This window comes from Sander lucioperca, chromosome 13 (genome assembly GCF_008315115.2).
Source record: "Sander lucioperca isolate FBNREF2018 chromosome 13, SLUC_FBN_1.2, whole genome shotgun sequence".
NCBI classification, from domain to species: domain Eukaryota; kingdom Metazoa; phylum Chordata; class Actinopteri; order Perciformes; family Percidae; genus Sander; species Sander lucioperca.
In genome coordinates this window covers 5,113,691-5,139,583 of record NC_050185.1, presented here as the reverse complement: position 1 = coordinate 5,139,583, position 25,893 = coordinate 5,113,691, and the positions used below count along the sequence as shown (strand labels likewise).

Below are 25,893 nucleotides of genomic sequence, written 5' to 3'. Positions count from 1 at the left end.
TTACTAAACAAAAAAAGATATGGGAAAGTACTTGAATGTGTGAATGTTTTCTTATGAATGACCACAAACCTTATATAATGTAATCAAATCAATTACATAAAAATACTCCACCACAAGTAAAAGTCCTGCATTTAAAATCATACTCAAGTAAAAGAACAGAAGTATTATCAGTAAAATCTCATTCTCATTCATTATGCTGAATGGCCTCTTTCATGGTGTTATGTATTTATTTATTATTTTAGGATTATTATCAGTGATGCATTAATGTGTGAACAGCATTTTTGTTGTAGCTGTTCGAGGCGGAGCTGATCTGAACTACTTTGTAAAGTAAAAACCTTCACTCTTATAAAGCCCAACGAGTCTCAGTATCATTCAAATGAAAGAATACAGCAGGTTGCAGCACTAGAACTATGAAAAAGATTCTAGATTTTTGAATTTGAAAATAGGCCTAAATATTCCTTGGACATTGGGCGATTAAAAAAAAAAAAAAAAAAACCTTTTATGAGAAAATATACCTCTGAGGATTCAATTCCAGACTAAAATGACTTGATGTGAGGGAGAATTGTTTTCACTGAAAAATGCATCATGTGGGAGAACCGGATATGTTTTGTACTGAAAATAAAAAATCTGCCTTTGTAAAGTAACAGAAGTGGAACAGCATATCAACATGTGCAGGTTTTACAAGTTACTCGGGAGAATTCACCGTAGCCCGGACATTCAAAGTGGCACCGCATTCTCAGTTATTCAATCAATATTTATTGCTAAAAAAAAAATGAAATAACTCGATATGTGTATTAGTTACAATCCCTGCAGGGAAAAGACTGACATTATGCAACAACAGCTAAGTCAGCCAGTTTCTGGGCACAGAGCACATGCCAATTAAAAAAAAACCCATCAGGAAGTAGTTTATTAATCACTTACAGCCCTACTGCTTATAAATGCATAACTGTAGCCAAGGCTTGCAAGGCTGCCATAAGCAAAGGCTCTGAAGCTGAGCATGATTAAACAAACTGTTCCCCCCCTCCCTTCCTCACAGTTTAAAAGGGATTCTGTCTGAAAAAAGTAAATGTCTTCCCCCCCCCCCCCCCCCCCCAGTCAATAATGGTGGAAGAGAGCAGGTGACGAGAAGGGATCACAGCTCTACCATGTTGTACACAAAGACAACCCATACTGTATCTGCAGGACAGTGTCGTGAACCGCAAGTGTTTTTAATTCTCAGAGTCCAATGATGTAAACACTCTTTAACAGATGTTATGTGCATAGGCTTCTTGATTATAGACATTGCTGATGGGTGCAGGAGCATGGTGGTACCCTTGTCTCTCAAGAGTCTTTCCAAACAGTTCGCTACGGTCCTGCAGTCCTCTGGTGTGATGGCGGATGCAGCCTCAGGAACCAAAAGTCACGTCACGTAAAGTCAAGGGACAAGTCCGCCCGTGACATCATCCTCAGAACAACTGTAAGACAATCTTGTTAAGGTCTGTCCGTCGCCGCTGCTGTTGCATCCCTTCTCTGAGCACATTTTGAAGATACAGTAGTTAACGTGATGGACAGAAATGTCTTCAACGAGCTGCTCACAAAAAAGAAGATACAATCATTAGCTGGATTTAAAAAAAAAAAAAAAAAGGCAGCCAAACTATTTGGTTGCTCCCAAAGGTGTTCACACGTTATCTTGTTCATGTGTTCAAAGCTACATCTTTTTTTTTAAAAACAAGAAAACATCCAATAAAAGAATGAGGTTTTCATTCAGAGGAAATGAGTGTTGAACTTGTTTCATTAGTAGGTAATGCGACAAGTACGGCCGAGTGGAACGTCACAGTCTCTGGATAAATGGTTCTTTCAGTTCCCTTTTGACACATTAACAATCCTGCTGTTACCAGTAGTGTACAGGGACAATCTTTTAGGAAGACAAAGAAGATAGTTGCATATCATTTGAAAAAACACTCACGTAGGGTGATAAGTGAATGGCTAGTGTTGCATGAGAACGCCACCTCTGTACATGCCAATCATACATGACTGGTTGGGCAATCTTTGTTAGACATAGGGCGGACAATTTTGCGAATAGCTTTGTTTTGCAGCTTTCATGTATTATACATATAGCTGTTTTAAAATTGTTTAATGTTCAGTAAAATTACAAGGGTTTTAAATTAAGTGATATAAAAGACCATATTTCATAGTTTTAGTGTCAAAAAGCATTTGTGTTACCGGTCGTGCAATGAATAGATCATCTCCCTCTGTGAATGTTTTTTTTTTTTTTTACCACGAATCTCTACAACAAGAGTAGCTCCTATCATTGCACTTTAAATATAGATACTAAAATTGTGCAAATCATACAAATACCACCCTTCTCTTCATCTTTGGTCCTGTTGGTCCGCTGTAGGAAGTTCACGGATTGCAGCAGGGAGAGTTTACTCTTCACCCTCATACCCCTTTCACACAGAGGGCTCCACCAGGGTCGACTTTGTGTTCGAAAGGGTTAACCCGCGTCCATCGACTGCACACGACCAGGGTCGCTAACAAACTGGGACGGGACAAATTATAGCAATGGTTGGAAATGGGGGGGGGGGGGGGTGTTTTATTTGAATTCCCCCATCCACAGCACTGTCTCTCTTGCACTAGTTCTGGTGGTGTACAGCTGGACTAGAGTATGTGACGACATCAGCCGTTCACTGAATGAGAGTGCGTTCCATTTACTTCGGAACTCGGAGCTGGGAATGACGTCCCACCTGAGTTGAATGCGTCCCATTTATAAGTCCAATTTTCATTGTTTTCATTAGCTCTAGCCAGGTTAGCCATTATTAGTAATGTCAGTTGATAACAACGCATTACGCTGTTTTTTGTGCATTCAAACAGCTTAACAACACGTCCACAGATAGAAGATGGACAGCACTGTGTGTACGACTGATTTAGTGAGACACAAGTAAGACAGAAGTGCTTATAACTGTATGTTACTAAAGCTTTCACAGCTGTTGATGCACGGAGCGGCCATGTTGGATTTTTAGCTCGGGGTACTCAGTGGTTGTCAGAGTTCCGAGCTCAGAAAACCGAGGTCAGGGGGCGTGTTTCTGACTTTGACCTCGGAAAATCCGACTTTCGAGTACAAATGGAACGCACTACTACAGTGTAAACCGCCCCGCCCATTTCCAGGACCTGGACTATTTGGTATGCATCGTCTGGGTTGTGACCCAGGTCGTATCTGAAATCTCATGAACAAGGATCAACCCCTGTTGACTGGCTTGGTTTGAATTGACAAAAAGGAGGGTTGAACATGGGTCAGAAAAGCCTGGTCCGCCCCGGGTCATTGGTGTGAAAGAGGTATCAGAGTCAGTGAGGCACATCAGTCCCTTCTGTCTGTAACAAGGCCACAAAAGCACTTAAATATTTTAAAATGTTGCATAAAATTAAGATAAAAAAGGAACATGCAAAAATAATAGTCTTGGAAGCGTCATTAGACCTTCATTCACACATGCACACACTGTGCAACTTGCTGTTGATGGAATATCTGCTTCTTATACTGTAGGAAGCAGGAAACGGCAGTAAAAGATGATTTTTTTCCCCCATCTGCACAGCTTCCCCATCTACAATAAAGGAGCCCCTAAATATGCAGGTCGGGCATTCATGGGAGTAAGTTAGCCAGGAGGTTTGCCAGTGCAAGTTTGAGGTGGTGATGGTAGTTGTTGTAAGAGGGACTAAGGTGAGAAGGGAGAGGGGGTGGGGGGTCACGCATGTGGCTCCCCCATGGAGGTAGAGCCGTTAGCTTTGCTCTTATTCTTACTCTTGCGGTTGAGCATGCGGCTAAGCGTGGCCGTTCGACTGGCCCGCTCCACTGCGGCCGGAGACTCCAGGTAAACCAGGTCATTGTGCGACTGGCTCATCCCCGGGTCCTTGCGCTGGTGCCGCCGCCGGAAGAAGAGCTTGGCACCCTTCTGAAGGAAGCTGCCTGTAGTGGAGAGGCACAGGAAATATTCATTGAGAAGGAGGACTGTGTCAAGATAACACCACTCAAGGCTAAATACAACTTTGGGCAAGTACAATATCCATTTGTAGTATCTGAAGTAGCAGCAATGTGTAGACAGCTGAAGCAGCAGGGCAGGGAATTTGTGTTAGTTGGAAATTGTTGATTTTGAATGGTGATCAACTCTGGCACGGACGAGACAGGTTAGAGAAAAATATTCTTTTTATTCCCCTTTGACTACTAGTCTTTTCGCTGTAAAAGAGCTCTGTTAATAATTGGATAGTGAAAATTTGACTTTGAAAAACTGTAATCGCTTGAATCACCAGCTAACACAGACAGCAGCCGATTAGTCCGACCTTACTGCAAGCATCATTCCTTCCCTTCAGCACAGGAGGAGATTCTGGGATTTGCAAATATCTGTGGATTAGGTTGATATGAAACAATACACACTATGTAAACTAATTAAAGACAAATGAAGAAAGCAACATCAGCATTCTCCATACACAATTCATTCCTACAGAAAAAAAGCTGAACAATATACTATACAGCAAATAACGTTTCATTATGTGTGGGATATTTTACTCTGCATTTTGATATCCATATTTAAAAACAATGTAATTATAGACTGAAATAGTATGTAGGGTCTTAGCCATTTGTAGGTCCAGTGGAGGGATCCCACAGTGTACCAAATATGCAATACATCATATTGCAACAAGTGAATATCTCAAAATAATTGATCTAATCTAATTGATTTTACATGACCTGGAAATGAATTTGACATTGCAGACACACTATGTTATCTACTGTACTGATAGCTAGCAGATACTACACATACTAGAGTACCAAGGATACTACAAGTAGCTCATGAAATAACTTACTCATCTGGACATAATGTGAGCTTAGCACTGCTTTCTTCTAAGATGGCAGTGATGATAGCTCAAAAAGGAGAGCTTGAAACAGTAGGAAGGAAAGAGAGAAAAGAACACAAAAACAGACTGCATTACCGAGGAGCAGACAGCAAACAGCCAAATGGAGAACATGTATCAAGTTCTGCCTTTAAGGCCATTTGTTTTATGGAATAATACCAAAGACTGTAAAAAAAGAAAAAGGACGACACGTCTCCACTTCCTCCCACTGTACAAAAGTGAAGCCAAAATATCCCAGATACGGGCGCCGCCATCTTGTAATTTTGGAGCCAGGGTCTGTGCAGCCAATCACAGCTGGCGATCGTGACGGTTCACCCATGCATCAAATAACAAATAAAAAAAACAAACTGATCAGAAAAATGAGCAAAAACCAGCCAAAATGACAGGAACCATCTTTAGGAAAAATGTATTTTTGACTTTTTAGCTTGGTGGATGCTAACATGGAGGGGGCGGGATTAATGACCTATACTGGGAAATTGTTAAATTGCAGTTGGAATCAAATTTTAGGCAAAAATAAGAGTACGAAAAAATCTAGTCAATACGTGTACAACATAGATAAAGTGCAATAAATAAAAAGTTAAGTCAAAGTAAAGATTAGGTTTAAATGATTATGATTACCATTATGTTCCTATACAATGGATTGTACAAATGCTATTGGAGTAGAATCTGGAGTCTGCAGTCTATGCATCAACCCCTGAATAATACGCCTATAAAAGACCAGCTATGTCACCATGTCCACGGTTATTCGTGGCTTCAGGTAGTCAGTGACCTCTCACCTCTTCTCTTCTTGCAGCTTGCCTCAGACACACACATGGATAGCGAGGAATGGTCTAGTTCCTCTCCGGTTTGGCTCTCCCAGTCCTCTGGAGGCCGGCCTATTCCACTGGGGCCTTCCTGGGGCTCGGACATGTCTGGAGGGCTACTGGTCCCTGTTGCAAGTGCCGCGGTCATATCCTGAGTGGAGCTACCCTCAGACATCGAGGCGTCCATCGCTGCAGCGTAGCCCGCCATCAGAGCTAGCTCATCATCCTGAGACAACGGCGTCTGGGAAATTAAGCATATTTCCATTTTTAAAATCAGCTTCTAGTAAAGCGAGATTTCCTTTGGTTTAACATTTGCAATTGTCCATGCAAATACTTCCTCTGGCATCATGAATGACCCACTATTTGCATTGGCAGCTCTGAGGACCTGTGTCTTTTAATGTCATTTGGGTGAAGAGGTGGCAGTGGGATTAGGCACTGTCACTGTTTTTCCACTAGAAGGCCAGGTTTTAATCACTTGGACATGAAGTGTACTTCAACATCTGTTTCTTTCCTCTGCCATGATCCACAGGTTAGCGAATACAACAGCTAAAAAGCTGGTTTCCTGAACAGCAAACACTAGAGACTGGCCAGTCTTCGGCTGTGTGTTACCCTGTATTTTAAACGCGTCAAACTGTTCTACTAAAGTGAAACAGTATGATGCACCAGTGAAGAGATCCTCCGGTGCTGGAACTCATCCTTACTTTGGCAATGCCGGAGATGATGATGGTACTCTTCTTCACTGGGGACTTGAGCTTCTGCTTGGCAGACTGGTGGAGTTGTCTGATGGCGGCCTCGGCCACAGGGTCCGTGCCATTGAGCATCAGCAGCTCAGTATCAGAAGAGGACAAGGCCTTGCTGACTGTGGCCCCCAGCATAGACGCCTGCTCTGATACACAGCGCTCTGACAGCTTGGGCTTGTTGGCCACCGCTTTCTGGGCAGGATCTGAGGGAGCACAAAGTTAGCGCAATAGACTGCTAGAGTACATGGGTATGATGGAAGTTCAAAACATAAATGGTTAATATTTGACAATGTGCATTATAGAGTTGTGGCCCACAAATTATAATTTTCTTCTGCTATCTGCGCTATCCATTTCGCAAGGACACATTTGCATCCAGGGTTTAGCGCTACCCAGGACGGTTGTGATTGATTTAGGAAATTCAAACAAGCCAGAGCATTTTTTTCCCCCCATCCCAGAATACATAAGCGGTGTAGGCAGAACATACTGGTCTGGCAATGTGAGCCTAAGAGATCATTGACACACCACTTGACTCACATGTACACCTTTTGCATTGCATGTTCTCATGCCTTTTCACCTCTAGACATATTCTGGGATGGAACTGGTCTAACAGTGTATTTGAACTGTAAGTATAATCAAGTTTTAGATACATCATACAGACTACTTTATTCTCTTATGGTTTGCATTGTTTTGGTTTCCAAGGCGTAAGGTCCTAACTTTAATTGACATTGGGATAACAACATTCCCGCTCTGTGATGCTGTACTTGGCTACATGCTAACATGCTTACAGTGACAATGTTAACATGCAAATGTTTAGCAGGTATAATATGTACATTGCCATCCATAGAGCTGCGCTGCTAGCATGGTTTGTGTTTAATAAGTCCAAACAGGATCTTCAGATGTTGTTTGCGATTGTTGCAGAATTGACAACAGCTTTAAAGCTCCATTGTGTAATTTTTTGAGTTGATTCTTAGCAAAAAAAAACCTTTGTTCTTTCACAAATATGCTCATTCATGTGTAATTACTTCCACCAACTAATCAAAGTATTCTCGTACGCGTAGCTATTCATAATCATTCAGAATCATTCAGAATACATACCAGCGACTCGCTCGAATGACGGCCACCATGTTGCCCCTCCATATTTAAAATACATTAGCCAAAGAGGGACATACCTCCGCCTTTCGCGCTTTTCACCCAGTGGCACTGACTGTGACGAACGCCAGGGAGGGAGGGGGAGAAGATTACTTGCGACTGCCGGCAGATTTGAAAGCCTGTTGAAGATGGAGGATTGCGCCTATTCTCGTGGACATGTAACGGATTCGCCAAGGAAGTTAAAAAGAGAATTAAAACGACAACGCGACAGGCAAAGCAACAAGACCAAAGTTAATATTGGGGTGGCTTTTCCAAGATGGAAAGAGACTATAAGGAGCAAGGATTTTAAAAAGGGACAGCGAAGTTGCCTGCTTTCTTCTCGACAGGTAATTCTGCCTATTTGTGTAAATTCAAAGTTTTATAGTTGCTACTTGCTTGGCTAACTATAGCATGGTTGTGCATAACGCTAGAACGACGTCTAGGATACTTTTCCTTGCGTCAATGATGAAAAAGGATTGTCTACCTTGTAACATAAATGTAATCATATGTGTCGTGATTTCCCTGGCAGACAACTCATGTAATGGAGTTGTAACACAGACTAGCTACAGCTAGAACAGCTGCGTGTAAACGATGGAGATACTAAGAGCTAATTTCGGGTTCATTGACATTGTTCATACTGCTCAGAGGAATGTATTAAAAACACAAACCTCCGTTGCTTCTCTCCTACGCTGTAAACATTGCCTTACACTATTAATCTCGTACAATATACAGAAGAACGATAGTACTGATACTTTACTAACATTAGCTTGCATATGTTTGGGAACCTGATAGCTGATGTTAGCAAGGAAATGGTACCAAAATAACAAAACTATTATTACACTGGAAGGAACACTCACGGACGAAGTCGTCGCTAATTTCGGGTTCGGCCAGCGTAGGAGTTACAACGCGCTCGGAATGGGGGGGGGGGCTAGAAAGTAATATTCAGTTGGTTGTCATATACAATTTCATCACTAGATGGGAGAAATTCTTACACAATGTAGCTTTAAAAATTGTTTGAATGCAATTTGCAGGGATTTGCATACAAATTATATGGATTAAATCAATATTAAGATAATTATCACAGCATTATCTCAGCACACTGAGCCTCACTGTCCTGTATCTTGGTTGTATATCAATTATGGGACATATCTTCTCTGAATAATAATCATCTTTGTCAGTGCTGTGTAGTCTCAGAGTTTGTGGTGCTGTACCTATGTTGAGTCCAAGACAGGGTGGTCGACCCGGCTTGCTCTTCACTGCGGTGATGGTAGTGACCACCGTGCCACAGGGCATGACTGTACGGTCCATCTCCACCCTCTTATTGGAGGCTGGGGTTGGGGGGTGCCAGGACCTCACCTCACTGGGCTCCAGGTAGGTAAACTGTGGGGTACAGTTCATATTCTAACTTTGTGCAAATTAAAACCTCACGTCCATGAAAAGAACAAAACTATATCTGTTGATGTTAATGCAAACGTGTCGTCAGGGTTCGAATTACGTGGGAGCCAGTGGGAGCTGAGCTTCCATAGAGAGAGGATGAGCTCCCATGAAAGCAGTAAAATCATACACCTGTGGGGGTCTCTAAAAATCATCATTATTTAAATCACAAATAAAGCACTTTTCCCAAACACACGGAGCTCTGAAGCAGACCTGTGCGTCGCTTAGTGTCCACTCTCGCTGTAAAAACAGAGACGAGCAGCGGCACAGACCACGGAGCTGCTGCAGCGGCCTTCCGTGGTCTGTACAGCTTCAGGTTTATAAAGGACGCGCTCTGCTGTGGGCATGCTGCAGCAGATGTGTCCCGTTTGTGCTCCGTGAATTTCTGCTATAGTTTTCGGTTTCCCACCTACACCAGACCACACCTAAACTTTGTGTCATTCAGAGACCAGAGTCTCAAACAGGGCTCTGTGTCTGTCAGAAGGTCTGAGATCTACCGTATCAGCAGAGCAATCACGTAATGCACAGCAGACTATGGTGCAAGTGGATTATTTTCTGAAATATTGTGACTTTTTACATTACATTACATTTAGCTGACGCTTTTATCCAAAGCGACTGACAATTGCTATATATGTCAGAGGTCACACTCCTCTGGAGCAACTAGGGGTTAAGTGTCTTGCTCAGGGACACATTGGTTGATGTATCGCAGTGGGAATCGAACCTGGGTCTCCCACAGCAAAGGCATGTGTCATATCCACTGCGATTTATTCTTGTAATAGCCTATTATAACTTTATTTTTCTCAAAATATCAAGACTCCTCCAAATCTCAGAGCACAAATGAGATATATTTTGAATGTGCACAAAGTTTTGAACATGAGTAGAAATCTTGCTCTAACACATCTGAAATATTACAGTCATGGGGTTTATTAATTCATTAAAATTAATTCATGTATCATTGAGGTGAATAATTGTCATGTGCACATTTAAGGAGGTTACTTCCCCAACAAAAGACACAAAAGAGGAGGGAAGAGTAAATTATGCCTCTAGAGGCTACATGTGACTCAGATATGATGTCGATCTACAGGAGAATAAATAGATGAAAGCAATACAGAATGCCTGAGAGCCTTACTGCTAAATATTTAGGGCCCGAGCGCCGACAGCGGCGAAGGCCCTATTGAAACTGAAGGAATTATTATTATTACACCAAATTAATTGGCTTTTTGAGGGGCTTAACATATTCAAAAACTCACGAAAATTGGCAGTCGCATCAAGTCTGGTGAATATTTACGTATTTTAAGGGTTTCGGGAATAGGCACACAAAAATGGCTCGCTAGCGCCCCCTACAATGTTAAAAAAATGGAGCCCCTGCAGTACGTTTAACATAGACTCACGAAAGTTGGTAGACATATGTAGCATGTCAAGATGTACAAAACACGTCATTGGAGCCATACCCTAAACCCAACAGGAAGTCCGCCATTTTGATTTGAAAGTTCAAAATTAGTGCGATTTTGGCCATTTCCACATGTCGTACTTTATCGAACTCCTCCTAGAGATTTCATCCGATCAACTTCAAATTTGGTCTGTACCATCTTAAGACATTAAAGATGAAAAGTTATTAAAAGAAAAACTTTTCGTCATAGGGCATGGCTGTGGCGGGGCGGCCATTTTGTGCGTTTCGCCATCAAAACAGGAAGTGGGTGTAACTTGAGTGTACATTGTCCAATTGGCTCGAAACTTTTCAGGATTCATAAGAGTCCAACCCTGAGGACAAATAAAGGCCGATATTTACTTAAAGTCATAGCGCCCCCTAGTGGCAACAGGAAGTAGGCCTAAAAGTCAAGGTGCTATACTTTAACAAACTCCTCCTAGAGATTTCATCCGATGGACTTCAAATTTGGTCTGTACCATCTCAACACCATAAAGATGAAAAGTTATTAAAAGAAAAACTTTTCGTCAAACGATGTGGGCGTGGCATGGTGGCCATTTTGAGTGTTTAGCGATGAACAAAGAAGTCGTTGTAACTTGAGTGTACGTTGTCGTATCTGCCTGAAATTTCTCACGATTGACAAGGGTCCAGGTCTGAGGACATCTACAGGCCAAAATTGACTTTTGGTCATAGCGCCCCCCGCTGGCAACAGGAAATGCTCCTTATATGACAAACATCACCCGATTTACATGAAACTTATAATGTGTGGTCGACATGTGATACTGAGCCGCTCCCTATACTTTAACTATGCCCACTTACTCAGGCCACGCCCCCTTTCATAACATTTGAACCGTTTAAGGTAGTCTTGTGTGAGGTGTCATTGAACTCAGCTGAGACTTCCTTCTTCGTTGGTGATGGTTTTGCCACCCCCTATGCTTAAGCCACGCCCCTTTCATAACTGGTGAACCATTTAAGGTAGAGTCTTATGTGAGGTATCAATGAACTCAGCAGAGACTTTCTTTTTAATTGGTAAAGGTTTGCCCTGACCCCTATGCTTTGGCCACGCCCCCTGTCTCAGCTAATGAACTGTATGACTTAGAGTCTTGTGTGAGATATCATTGAACTCTGCAGGGAGTTCCCTTTTCATTGGTGACGATTTGCAGTGCCAGAGTGCCGCGCAAATGCACGGTCGCAAGGAGCGGCGAACGCCGGTAACTCCGACGCGCGCAGAGGAGCGAGGGCCCGTCCATCGCTGCTTGCAGCTTTAATCCATTATGTTTTTATATTTGGATTGTAATCTATGTTTTTCTTTACATAAAGATATTTCCAGCATACATTGATTCAGAAAAAGGTAAATAGGTGCATAAAAATTCACCTGAATGCAGGAAATAAAATGTTTAATGCTCAAAATTTGCTGCTCATAGTACTTTTTTTTTTTTTTAAAGAGACCCCCACAAAGATGAAATCATAATTCGAACCCTGTGTGTCGTAATATCCAAATGTTCATGGGGAAGATGATCTTACATCAGTAGTAAGTGATCCAGTCACTACGTCTTTGGTCATGAGTGCAAATGTTTGCTGTCCTTTGGGCTGCTTCTTTACAAGATCAAAAGGAACTGACACCCGACCAAGTAATGAACCTAAAAAAGAGAAACACAGCTACTTTAGTCTGGTAGTACCAAAACATGTGAACAAAAGAACTCTCAATAAAACACAAATATCAAAAGCAAGCAAGCATTTCCTTACTCTCTTGAGGTTGGCCGTCATTCATTAACTGAATATTGAGCTCTTTTGATCGTCCATTCAATTCACTGGCGAGACAGCAACATTGAAAGATTATTCAGGGAAAACTAGAACTACAGATGTTGATGGCTTGCATAGACAAAAAGTAAAACAAACATTATCTTTGCAAAAACAGTGATTGTTTGCAGTGCTCCATGGTAGAACTTACAAGATAAACGGCTGGTCCCAAGCAGGATTGGTTGTGTTCTTTAAAATCGAGGTGTTAAACTTCTGTGGAGGATCGTCCAACTGCATTACACACAGAGGATTCATGCTGCCTACAAACGCAGCAAAAAAACAGTCAGCATCACAGCAAAACACACACAATGGGTTATCCAAGACCTAACTGCAGATTCATTGGAATATCTTTTGACAGCACATGCAATGTGCTGCTGCAAGATTACATTTTGCTTTCGTCACTTCCTCTGCTTCAATTTATTGGCCAAGAGGGAGGGCCAGCGTACGTTGCGTATCTGATGAATTATGCACAAGTTAGAGGAGAATCAAAGTACTGACTAAGAGCTCCTCCTCAGCACATGCGATAAAGCCTATTTCATCACCATTTCATGGCTCAACTTTATTAACCACAAGTCAAGCTCCAATGCTGTGAAAGCACTCTATCTTAATGAATCCAAACATCAGCAAAACTCTTAAAGACAGAGCATCCACTGCAGCAGCTCTGGATCTAGCTTCTAGCCCACAGGAAATCTCACAAGGGAAGCTAAGCTAAGCAAAATCGTTCTTCACTTAAAAAGGGACAGAAACAGATAATGCAGCGTTGAACACTGTGTCATGTCTCTGCTGTACAATATTAAGTGTTGGGCAGAAAACTGAAAGAAAAAAGTCTGGACTCTTGAAAACTGATGACTCACAGTTAGAGAATGACTCAACAGAGACACTACCAAAACAAAGTTGTTAGTGGATGATGTTAAGGTCTAAGACTGGACAATGATATGAAAAGCATCTAATAACTCAGGACATTCTGTGCTCTAGTTTCATGACACCCCCCCCATGCTTTGTTTTCACTAGGATCATAACTTTTGTACAGGTCCATGCCACCACTCAGCGTGTAGCGATACTAATGTGGGTGTATTATTATTAAAACTGGCTTTAACCAGTAGATTACCACCTTTGACAGCCAACTGGCAAACAAATCTCCGCCTCGTTATCTGGAGCTAACCTCTAGGCTACAGCATGTTGGCCAGGCAGAAACAGTGCCTAAAATAGTTTAACACCATATAAGAAAAACACGATTAAACTCAATGTTGATTAGCTACAACAGAATGTATGTTACTCCATGATATGATGTTTTAAAATCAAGTAAAATAAAGTCTCTAAATACAACACAGAATGAATGAGACATCTGAGTTACTATAGGACTAAATCCCAACCTGATCTGACCTTTTTAAGTCCTAATATTAAAAGGAATAGTATCTGCTTGACTTGATAAAATAAGTGAAGCTGGAAAATGTCCCACCAGCATAACAGGTGCCTATAACACAGAACCAGAACCAGAACCAGCAGGTTATTACGCTGATATACCAAACACAGCCTCTAGTGATGCTAATTTAGAAATGTTCAACTGAGTTAACTGAGTCCCAGTTCCTCCCAGTCTGGGAGGCTCTGACATACTTTACGCGTTCAGCATCTGCAGAAAGCTGCAGACTTGTACCGAGAGTCATGGAGCCACTTTTCCAGTCTGCACGCCCTGTACAAGTACGTACTGTATGTCCAAGCCTGTCTCCAACGTACGTTGGAAGACGGCTGATCATTGGAGGTTAGATGGCCGGTAAACGGACAACCCATGCAGCTTATTAATTTCTAATCAGCTCAGTCTTATCAGCAAAGCCAGTTAATACTGGCTGTTGCCGTTGTTGATACTCGTCAATAATGCTTAATGACGCCACCATCAAATCAGAGGCCCTGTCTTTTTGCTTTTAGACGGCATTTCTTCAAACTGTTTACAATAAACCAGAGATATGACTAGGGTTAGGTATTGTTTGGTTTCTCTTCTGATACCGGTGCTAAAATGATACTTTTTAAACAGTGCCGGTGCCTGAACCGATACTTAAAAAAAATAAAAATAAAAAAGAAGAGGCACACAAAATGACAGTTGGCGACATTTTAAAAAAAACAGCTTGTTTATTGCTAAGGCCATATGGTCCCAATTAAAGGATTTAATAATAATGTAAAAACAATAACTTACAACAATACTTATTTCACCAGCATATTGCTATTAAATGTCAAAAACAACCACTAGATGGGAAAAGGGTATTTTACTTTGAATGCACCATTAGGCTATCCAGTTGTTTTTTTAAAGATTATTTTTTGGGCATAGGCCTGTCGCAATATGCAATAAATCAATTAATTGCATGATAAATAAAAATGAGTTTGATAATTTTTAAATGGAAATTATCGCATCCATTTTATTTATTGTTTTTGGTTTTTATTCCAGTGCATTTTTTGTTAACAGAGACTGAGAGTCCATTTTATTTATTGTTTTTGGTTGTTTTGTTCATTTATTGTGGATATTTAAAATGTCTTCCAGTTCCAGTGTTAACTATTCTTTAGAAATACAAGTTTATTGATCTTTGAAAAGGTGTACCTGCATTATTACGCCATTATCATTATATTAGATGAAAATGGTCTCAGAACGACAATATTATCGTTTATCGCAATAATTTCTGGGACAATTTAACGTCCAGTAAATGTGTTATTGTGACAGGCCTATTTGGGCATTGTATGGCCTTTAATTGGCAGGATAGCTTGAAGACATGAAAGGGGAGAGAGACAAGGGACAACATGCAGCAAAGGGCCGCGGGTCGGATTCGAACCCGGGCCGCTGACAAGGACTCAGCCTACATGGGGCGCACACTCTACTGGGTGCGCTAGAGGTCTCCCTGAGGCCTACCAGTTTTAAGTGAACTAAGTCTGTGTTGTTTTTCCGACAACGGCGGCTGCAGACTGTCGTACATTTTAACTGTGTTTAATCCAGCTACTAGCTAACGGTAGGCTAACGTTACCTGCTGACAAGTGTAGTGTTAACTAGCGTGCAGCGATGCTTCTGTTGCCTCTAACGTCTGTTTTGGAGCATCTGAGGGCAGCGCAGGCAGTGCTTGCGACTTACAATGACTTACAAAGATACATAACAGCTACAAGTGTATGCACTATACAGGATTTACCCTATTATACTTTATCGACAGGAATTGATAGGACAAACAGCAAACAAATAGTCTATATACAAAGCATCAGGCTGTCTTTGAGATTTCACATGAACAACGGTTAAAGTTACTCAGGCTACCGAAGAATACCATATTTCCTCCGTTCAATTAGGCCTAAGCGATGCACCCCAAGCTTCCATCCTTAACCGTTTTGCCAGCAGCGTGTTAGCATTTGATCAAAGTGCAGTGTGTCCACAGTGTGTGCAGACTGTAGTTACAGTATTGCCTGAGGCCTCTTGGAGGAGCAACACTTATATTTTTCTACCAATCTTTGCGTTAACATGTACTAAACATGAGTTGAATGTGCACCGCAGCGCCGCCACGCCTTGATGCTCATGACAAGAATAGCATGTATAGTTATCTCTATTGAAGTGAATTAGGTTTAAATCGCTGTCAAGCATGAATGAATGACATTTTTGCAATTTTACACATAATAATCCACGATGATCACCTTACACAAAACAAAAAATTGCATGTCAAAATGACACACTGTTAATATTTTTAGAGACCCCTCCCCAAAAGAATTTCACAAATCCCGTTTTCAGGGGAGCCCATGTCTTATTAAGGGGAGCCGAGCTCCCCCTAGCTCCCCCGTAGTTCGCACCCTGAGCGCAGGCATTTATGAGGCACCAAAATGAGGTACCGAAATCCGTGTTGCTATTCAGCCCCGTAGATACCGGTCGTTTAGGCACCGGTGCCATATTAGCACCCGGTTTCGGTAACCAACCGTAGTTATGACTGTGATGCACATGTGAGCTAACCACTGTGGCCAAAAGGTACAGAGTAGAGATGCACCGATAGACCGGCCGGTGACCGGAATTGGCCGGTTTTCACGTGCTCGGCCATGACCGGCAACCGGCAGGTCAGTCTGACATATGCCGATTTCATGCCGGTCAACGCTACAATTAACTGACAACATAAGTTATACCAGTTACAGTTCTCTTTTTTTTTTTTTTTTTTATTAATATTTTTGACAGACAGTACAACCTATGTCACCATCACAACTAACAAGACATCGATATCATCCACTGTCTCGTTTTATGAATACAGAAAAAAGAAAAGACAAAAAAAATAAAAAAAAATAGATAACAAAACAAACAACAACCTCATATGCCTTACATTACATTACATTATTCTACCAGTCAAACGCTATATTGGATTGGATCAGATTGTTATATTCAGACAGACAACCCATCTATTGCCATCAGGAAGGAGCCCCAAACCTGATTAAAGATATCCTCTCTCCCCATTACTCTGTAAGTGACTCGCTCATACGTAGCCATTCTTGTCATTTGTTCAGCCCATTCTCTAAAACAACACAGAGTAGATGACTTCCAGTGCCTCAAAATTATTCTATAAAATTTCTCTCAACTTGTCCACCGTGTGTCACGCGTACCCGCTCGCGGTGTGAAGCGCGTGTCCGCGCTATTCTCGCACATGTAGGGAACCTCGTGAATTAACCTGTAACATGTCAGCTGTTTGGAAATCCTTCAGCGTGTGTGCAGAAAATAACAAGTTTGCAATATGCAACACCTGCAAGGACAAAGTAGGGTGTGGAGGATATCAGATGTGAAAAGAAGGAAATGGTTCTGACATTGCACTTTAGATGTGTGTGAATTTCCCACACCAGGAGTAATTTATATAGTTGTATTTTATAGTGATCCATTATCTGTTCAAAAAATGTTCTATGTTCTGTGCAAAATGTTCTATTAAAGAAAAGATAGAAAATAAATATTTGTGTGTGCTGTAAAGTGGTTAGAAAAAATGGAATCGGCTAAAATCGGTATCGGCTGGCCTAAAGCAAAGAAAATCGGAATCGGCCTAGAAAGTTGTAATCGGTGCATCTCTAGTACAGAGGGGGCTGAGGTAGGTTTATGAGCTCAGGATAGACTAAAGACACTAGCTACAGCTGTTTCATCAAAACTTGGGTAACTCTAAAAGAGACAAGCGTCCAACCTGCAGCATCCTCCTCCTGATTCAGTGTCACCCGGATGTTCTTCACCAGCAGCTTCCAGTCGTGGGCGCGGGGGGGTTTCGGGGGTGAAGCCATGTTGTTCCGTGCTTCCTATTGGAGAAACCATAGTAAGTAAATAACTCAACAATGATCTTTTGGCTGCGCTGGGTGCAAGATAGGGCCTGCAAACCTGCAATAACTTTTTTTTTTGCCACTTGGCTATGTGGAAACAAGTTGCGAACACATAGTTTCTGGCTCTTTAGCTGCTAAATGCTGAAAACAGCTGACTGCTGCGGCTGAAATCGATGCTATGCAAACGGTGAGAGTGAACCAAAACAGTAAATTTGTGGGTTGGACAGTGAGCTCAAAGTCAGGTGGAGCTGCAGGTTCAGGTAATAATTCTCTGTAGGCTCATCCCTATGAGCGACCCCTTTCACATTATCTTTTACATTCGTGTGAGTACAAGACTGTAAAAATGACATAAAATGCCCGTCCCTTGTATCTGTGATAAATTAGCCTGAAGCTAATGCTTACCTGTTCAGGAGGAAATTAGCCAACTCTGCGCCCTTTTGGGCTCTAAGCTGTCTCCATATTTTAAATACATCTCCAATATTTACCCAGACGGGTTTGTTACGTGTCTGGTCACGCAACTATTAGAAAATGTTTTGTTTTTTTTTTAGGTCGGGTAGAATCTATCTCTGTTGATCCTGTTCGTTTGTGTGCTGCTTCCATGGCTGTACTGACGTTACAGCTGTAGCGTGCTGGGTTTACGTTTTTACAGGTATATCTGGTAACCTGGCCTGGCTGTCAGAATGGGCAGTTGATACCAACACACAGGCCAAAACGCAAACACAAATTCCGTCACGGAACGGAAATTTCAAAAGGAGAAAATTCTGGCATTAGCATTGTTGTCAGAAAAGATAGTATTTCAACTTAGCATGTTTCCTTAATATCTGATGACGCATTTTTGGATGTATTACAGTAAATATATTACATATTGTCACACTGTCACTATAAAAAATATTGATTATATTCCTTTTCAAGTCTATTTGTCAATTTGCAGCGTACTGCAAACAATGAGCTGGCATGACACACTTGTCTGCATGGCGTTGTTGTGTGGCAGTTCTTCAGGTGTTATGCATCAGGCATGCCTCACCTTGACCTCTGAGGCCTGAGCGGGCCTGCAGCTCAGCAACACAGAGGGACGCGTCGCGCACAACAGCCGCCTCAACTGCTCCTTTATGGCTGCTGCACTGGAAGTGTTGGCATTGTCCTGACAGAGAGAGATTATGATATCAGACATATACATAACAGACATATGCATAACACATCCTCCTTTGTGGAGGTAAATAGAAACAACTAATACATACATTTCACATCTTGTCAATGATTTTTAAATTCTTAAAACAGCGGTCTCTCTCTCTCTCTCTCTCTCTCTCTCTCTCTCTCTCTCTCTCTCTCTCTCTCTCTCTCTCTCCCTCTCTCTCTCTCTCTCTCTCTCTCTCTCTCTCTCTCTCTCTCTCTCTCTCTCTCTCTCTCTCTCTCTCTCTCTCTCTCTCTCTCTCTCTCTCTCGCTCTCTCTCTCTCTCTCTCTCTCTCGCCTAAAATGTCAAAATATAATCTACAAAAAAAGTTTTTTGGTTATCAAACTATTGAATGTTTTCTTCAGAGATGACCACAGACCCACAGTTTGCACAAATTAAATGGTCAGTTTCTTTTTGTTTTGGTACAGGGAAACATTTCTCCCTGTCAGACTTTGTTTTGGTGTATGAGCACTTCTACAGACAGCAGGTGCATCTCATGATCAAATTATTACCTGGGTGAAGGTGGGCGTCACCTGCAGCTCCCCCGTGTCCAGGTGAGCCACTCCCCAGCTCACCTTGACCTCATCTTCAGCTTCCTGCATCTGTAGGTCGAGCTGAGGAACACAGAGGAGAGAAAGTCTTATGGTGATCAGAGGTCAGACAGTGCTCTTCAGCGTCACTTAAAGTAGATCTATAGTAATATTTAAATAAAACTGGCAGTTACATATCAATACTGGTTCTCATAAATGGGGTAACTCAATCTGCTTTAACAATTATTTATTTATTATAATTATAATATAATTATTTAATTAATTATTATGTTTCCTGTAGGCTTCTGGCTCCTCACTTGAAAATAAATCAGTATGTTGCTGTGGTTATGTTGTTTGATGACTCAAATGTCAAACCATTAAGCAAGCGTTAAATTGTCACTTGCGGACACTTTGTCATTTCTTGAATACAATATTCTGCCAATTAATTCTAAATTGTGGATAGGATTCTAGCTTGCAATGGCATTCATGTGTACAATCTGATGTAGGTTTGGGCGACTGGGCGACTATACCTGCTATCGGTAATTGAAAAAAAAATAATTGGGCTAATTTAGTCATTTTAGCAGGCAGCTGGAGGAGCGTTCTGGCAATGCGATACTACTCAGCGACAGACTCTCATTCAGCAAGCTAACCCAGTAGCACAAAGAGGCCAGCAACGGCAGAGTTGGGAAATCGTCGGTTGTTGGGCTGACGGTGGCAGGTTGGAAAGTTTTTACATATGGCCCAACCCTAGTTTGACATGAGAAAATTGGTGAGGGATGATTTTTGAGCGTAGAAGACTGCGTGACTGTAGGAATTGGTGTTCCTAGGCGAATAGGGCTGCTCGATTATGAAAAAAAACTTGAACTCAAAAAAACAGTGAAACAGTTAAACAAATCGACAGCGAAAACCCCTTGAACTGTGAAATTTCCCTTCATACTTTTTTTCATTCAGAACACAGGAAAAAATAAGAGTTTATCGGCAAAACATAATGTGCAAAATAATTGTTTTTCTCAATTACTCTGTTTTTGTGATCATTAGGAGCCAAAATCGTATGCACTAGGGCTGTGCTAGTGGTTATTATCTTATTATCATCTTGGATACTGTGCAATAATTGCACAGCCCTAGTGGTTATTATCTTGGATACTGATGAAACGGTATACTTTCTCTTAAAATCATGTTCTGTATTCTTAATCAGTAGAATAAAACCTTGAAAATGACGTATCTCCATTTTCAATCTCAAAAACAACACTGATGCCATGGTCAACACCATACACTCTCTAGAATCTCTTGTCAGCCTGACAAACAGGAAAAAGGTTAAGTACAGAAGGTCAGCAAGGTGTCAACAGCTAGCTCATCTGACAAAGTGGAAGACGAAGAGAGAAAAGAGGGAGACAGAAAACAGACTGGCCCATCCTGTCCCAGCATGCCTGGATTCCAGTGGAAGACTGAACAGCCGCCTCTGTGATGCCAAACAAAGGGCTTATCACATAGCGATGAGAATGCTTAGATGGATCCAGAAGAACAATCACAGGCTGCATTGATAGGACCCGGATCAGTTCAAACAAACAGCGTCAACTGGAAGGCTTTAGTATGTTAGCATAATAATACAACTCCATCTACAGAAATAGCCAAGAAGTAGCTTGTTAAATATAACATTAAAATAGTTGAATATCACTGCCTGTTGTGAAGTCATACAACAGATGTGTAACTGTGGTGCTAGTGCATGTCACATGAGTGTCCCTCGTCACATGCAACAGGCCATGTGGTGCAGTAGTGTGTTAAAAGGCAAAGTACACTCAGCAGCACACCGCGGTGCACGGGGTGCATTATTGTGTCCATGTACTGTAAATGCCCGGGGCTTCTGGTCCACATATCCCCATATCCCCGCACCCCCGCAACATGACAATCCAGGACCATTCTAGCATGGATCTCAGTCAAAAGCTAACAAATGTTCCAGTGGATGGATGGAGACATTTGAAAAGGCTCTCGGACTTTTCCAGACTAAGCTGAAACAATTAAGAGTAAAAAAGGAGACAAGAGGTTTCCTTTATGTTCCTGCCACAACAACTAATCCACAACCAAAACAAATCGCCCCCTCTAATCCTGACTTTAGCTTTCGCGTCTCTCACCCACTCAGGTTGTATTTATGGCACAATGAGTTTAGCAGGGGTGACAAGCACCTTGTTGGTTTAAAAATAGCCTTAATACAATTGGATTAGCTCGTATAGTCACTTGAATCCATACTTTGTTGAAGATTTGACGCTGACACTAAACACAGGATGAAAGCGTACCACGGCATAATGCACACTAACCATTACATATCCCCACACATCACCTTTGGCTCCCTTCATTTGAATACTGCACCCGAGTCTGATGAATGAAGAGTGTTAGGACAGACAATAAGTCAGCCATAGTAATATTTTACTGAAAAATTTGCCCAGTCAGATGTGGGAATGATAAATAAAATAAATTGCTTCATTTTCCAGGGATGAACAAGGCAGGCGTTAGTCATTTGTGTTGTAACACATTAATCCTGTAAAGGTCCTGTGAATGTAGACAAAGTGGGCCAGCCTTACTGAAAAGTGCGCCTGACAGTGATTTTAATGAGGTCTTCGGGACATTTGCCAAGCACAGAGAGATACCCTAACCATTTAATCTAAGACTCATGCCAGCAGTGAGCCAAAGCTGGGCAGCACATCATGTTCAATGTAATTTCCCATTAAACTAAACCACAATGAGTATTGTTTACTAAGTATGAAACTCACAACTTTAATAGATGCCCTAGGACCAACTAAAGAGTATTTACCTGCAGCTCCAGTGGAGCTATACAGACTGTGTATTTACAAGGATCTGCTGTAGCCATGGCTGCCGATGATGCACTGAGAGAGAACTGAAGCTTCTCCCCAACAACACTGCAGCAAGCGGCCTGTTGGGAAGACAAAGTGAGGAATTAGGGTTATATAAATATACTGAGAATGCTGGAGCTGGAGCAGCGACAGCATTTGCATGTGACTCACATGTAGTTATACCATGAAATATGAAAGCAAATAGGGAGGGAAACTAGAATTTGTAATAAACTGTAAGGTGCTGCGTGTGTGTAGAGTGTTACGCAAGAAACACATTGCACAAACCAGTGAGATGTGTTCAAAACACTGACTTTTACCTAAACTGATCCAGAAGCAAAACATCTGCCTTAGATAGAGTTCATAATAACCCTAACTGTGAAAAAGGAAGAACATCTGTACTAGCTTCCAAAGGCATTATCAGCCGATTCAAACATCTAGCGTGCAATAAATCACTTTTACTGCAACGGAATGCAACAGTAACAGAGTGAAGTTCTGTAACAGAAGAAATTACCACACAATTGTCAAGTGTCCTCAACTTAAAAAAAAATGTTATTCATTCATTCACCCCTGTTCACGATTTAACTTTTAAATGACTTACATTTTTTTTTTTTCCTCCTTCAATTAATTTATTGAAAGCATTTGACATTGACATGTTTTAATGATGTAAAGACATGTTCAAGGAGTTCAGATAGAGCCTGTATCAGGGCCATATTTAGTCCAGATAGAGCCTGTATCAGGGCCATATTTAGTTCAATGTGTTAGATGTCACCATTTCTGGTAGCCTACTGTACTCAACTGGCCAGTATGTACTATATTTTATTTATTCATTGAAGCCTCTATGTTTTCAGGCTTGTGGTGATGCGCAATGTGGTACAGGTGCCAAAAAAATCTATGTTTGGTACTGCCAATTTGTTTTGTTTTGTCATGGTTCATGTGTGCAATAAACATTACACTTCGGAAGAAAACAATAGTGGCAGAGAATCGTGATATCAACTCTAAGCTAAAAAAATCGTGATTCATATTTTTCCCCGAATCGTGCAGGCCTAGTGTGTATCTAGTTGGGTATTAGATCACTGTAAGGGGAAACCTAAGCATAAACACAGGTGCTGGTGCATTCCTGTCTGCCTGCTCCTCCTCAGTGTTGAGCTTGACAGCGATGTAAGCTTCTTAGAGCACACGCACACACAAACATACATACATACACAGCGTGTGGGTAAAAATAAGCCTCTGTTCATTAAACTCCCCGCATTCAACTACAAAGCAGCTGGTATTTTGCTCTATATCATGATGATCACAAAGAAAATGCTGAGTTTGCTTTGGGGGTAGTGCAAAGCCAACTAGGCCAGCAACACAGCACGCAATTTGGCCCTATCTGACCTCTCTGTCAAAAAATAAAAGCCCTCCGGTGGCAGTTTACACACAGTCTGCAGCAGGTTGGCACATAATCTGTATGACCATATGATCATAAAAGTGTTTCATAGCCTTTTTAAAGCAGAAGTATTCATTCAAAGTGTCTTTTTGTTCCTTAAACGAGCATGTGAACACATGAAAAAATGCTTAGCAGATTAATTTGCCAAATCTAAATTAATGGGGGAAATGTCTGTACCAAAGTTGGCCAGTTGATGAGTCAGCGCTTGTCTACTGCAGGCTAAAATGCAGCTCTGGTCGTAGAGTAGCTCCCTCTCCACTGAATTAGAGAAGGGGAGATTGATTTGAATAGAAGGACAACAAGGGAATTAGAAGTCTATAAGTGGCTGCTGCTATAACCCAGATGAATGCTGAAGCTGCCATGAAAAACAAAATCTATTATTGATCAGTGGTGGGGAGCAGGAGGAGGACACAGCACCGCACTCAACAAAAGTATAATTGATCCAGATAAAAAGTACTTTTCTGTATTACTACCAAGACTTTATGATCAGTATACCTTGTTTCTGGCAGACTTCTGAAAGCTGGACACTTGGCTGACCATGAGCTCAGATGCCTCAAGATCGCCCTCTTCAAATGTCAACAGAACAGGACTCTGGTGAGGAAGAGGATGGACACATTAAAAACAACAGCAAATGCCTATTGCACAACTCACAGAGCAGGAAAATGAAGTTGTTGGCAATACATGAGAAATGATCTGGGCTGTAATTCATCATATTCATAACAACATCAATGCAAGTTCTGACTTGATAATACCTAGGAATAGATGGTTCTAGTGCTGGGCGATATGGAGAAAATCAAATATCACAATATTCTTGACCAATTACCTCAATGTCGATATTGTAGGGTTGACAATTGGTGCTTTCACATGGAGATTTTAGATAAATAATCATCAATAGTGTCGATATATTGATTAAGTGTGTAAAGGCACATTATAAAACAACTAGAACGACCTGGTACATTCAGAAAATGAGATCACATGACTGTGATGTAGCCTGTAAAACCAGGAAAAGTCAATTTCCTGGTGGTTAATACGATATCGATATATTGCCAAGCCCTAGATGGTTCAGTGGTAGTGCACGAAGGTGCAACATTTACACTGCTGAGAGTACATTAAAGAGAAGCCAGAATAGAGTGAGACTGTTGATGTCAATCGGGAAAAACAAGTCAAATGACTAGAGATGGGGTGAGATTAGATTGAAGTGGCTGGGACTTTACAGGCTATCTATAGGAGAGTATAAATGAGACGATTTTCTCAAGTCACATCCTATGACAAGCTGCACTTTCTTTATTGGAGTCACCTGCCTGCCACAGAGTAGAGTGGTGGCTTGGTGATCATGAGACTTACCCCACGCTTCCTTGATTGGTCATTCAAAGCCCTGCACCAAGCTCCTCTCCACTGGCTTTTCCAGCTTTTTAGTGACAGCGCCCATCCCAGCAGAGCCGCGGCTTCCTCCTTCGCCGCATTGTCCTCTGCTGCTGTCTCCCTATTTAATACACGCCCCTTTTGGAAATACTGTACGAAATACAGTATTAGAGTAACCAGGGATGCGAAGAAAAGTGTGACCATGCATAGCCACTGCGGATCCTCCAAACCAAAATATGAACTGGAACTCTCAAAGTCGGACATCCTTTGCAAATGAAAACGACGATCACAGCTTAACACACCTCCTCTGAGAAATATCCTGGCAACCTCATAGTATGTATTTAGTCAGGGAACGGCGAAAGCAATCTCCCACAACCGATAACAGCACTGATCTCAACCCCCAAAACAAATTATGCTTATTGTGATCCGCGTTGCAGTACTCCATAGTAGCTTTTGAAAGCCATATAGATGTCCCAAACTACGCAAGCTGGTTATAGAGACCTAGAGCATTGTTAAAGAGCTAAAAGTAGTCTCTGGGTTCAGATAAACCTGCAGAAAAGCGCACTCTCTTCCTCTCATTGAATATGGTTATTAGCTTAGTTAGCTAATCTTCGCCACGGTTCGCTTAACTAGCTATTCTTCATTAGCTATAGAGCCGCCAAAGTTTCCCAAATAGGAATTATTTCCCAAGTCTGCGGTTAAGGTCCAACGGACGATATCCAGATACTGAACAAGAGAGCCGGGAAAACATCCTGAAAGCGAAGAGAGCGCAGTTCTTGCGGCTACTTGACTTGCTTTGCGGCTCAGTCTGACGGTCTGACTGTACAAAGTTGTCGTTCTAAACGTTCATGTGGCACAAGTCCCAGAATGCACAGCGACAGTTTGCTAGAGTTTGTTGTTGTCTGGTTATCATCCAAAAAAACTGCTTAAATACCTAACTGAGGCCAAGGTGGGGTATTTAGAAAGTTTGATGCAATCAGGAATGCGGTTTTGTGTTATATTAAGTTCCATTAAAAAGACGCAGTTAAGAAAAAAACGACTCCAAAACAGTGTTGT

The 25,893-nt window shown here is 41.6% G+C and overlaps 1 protein-coding gene across 2 annotated transcripts; it reads right to left on the bottom strand.

The window, feature by feature from the left end:
• Positions 1-733: 733 nt before the first annotated feature.
• Positions 734-25,658, bottom strand: LOC116058076 (C2 domain-containing protein 2). 2 transcript variants are annotated; one of them, XM_031310690.2, is made up of 14 exons: positions 24,820-25,658; positions 23,971-24,066; positions 22,007-22,126; positions 19,183-19,284; positions 18,523-18,639; positions 17,369-17,477; positions 12,361-12,469; positions 12,156-12,220; positions 11,934-12,049; positions 8,761-8,929; positions 6,383-6,624; positions 5,655-5,922; positions 4,831-4,902; positions 3,683-3,937 (listed from the first exon to the last, which is right to left on the bottom strand). In XM_031310690.2, exons 1-13 carry the CDS (start codon positions 25,099-25,101, stop codon positions 4,868-4,870), a joined length of 1,830 nt encoding a protein of 609 aa, XP_031166550.1. In that variant the 5' UTR covers positions 25,102-25,658; the 3' UTR covers positions 3,683-3,937; positions 4,831-4,867. The 2 variants fall into 2 exon arrangements, with proteins under 2 accessions (XP_031166548.1, XP_031166550.1); XM_031310688.2 differs by lacking the exon at positions 4,831-4,902 and having other exon boundaries at positions 734-3,937.
• Positions 25,659-25,893: the final 235 nt, after the last annotated feature.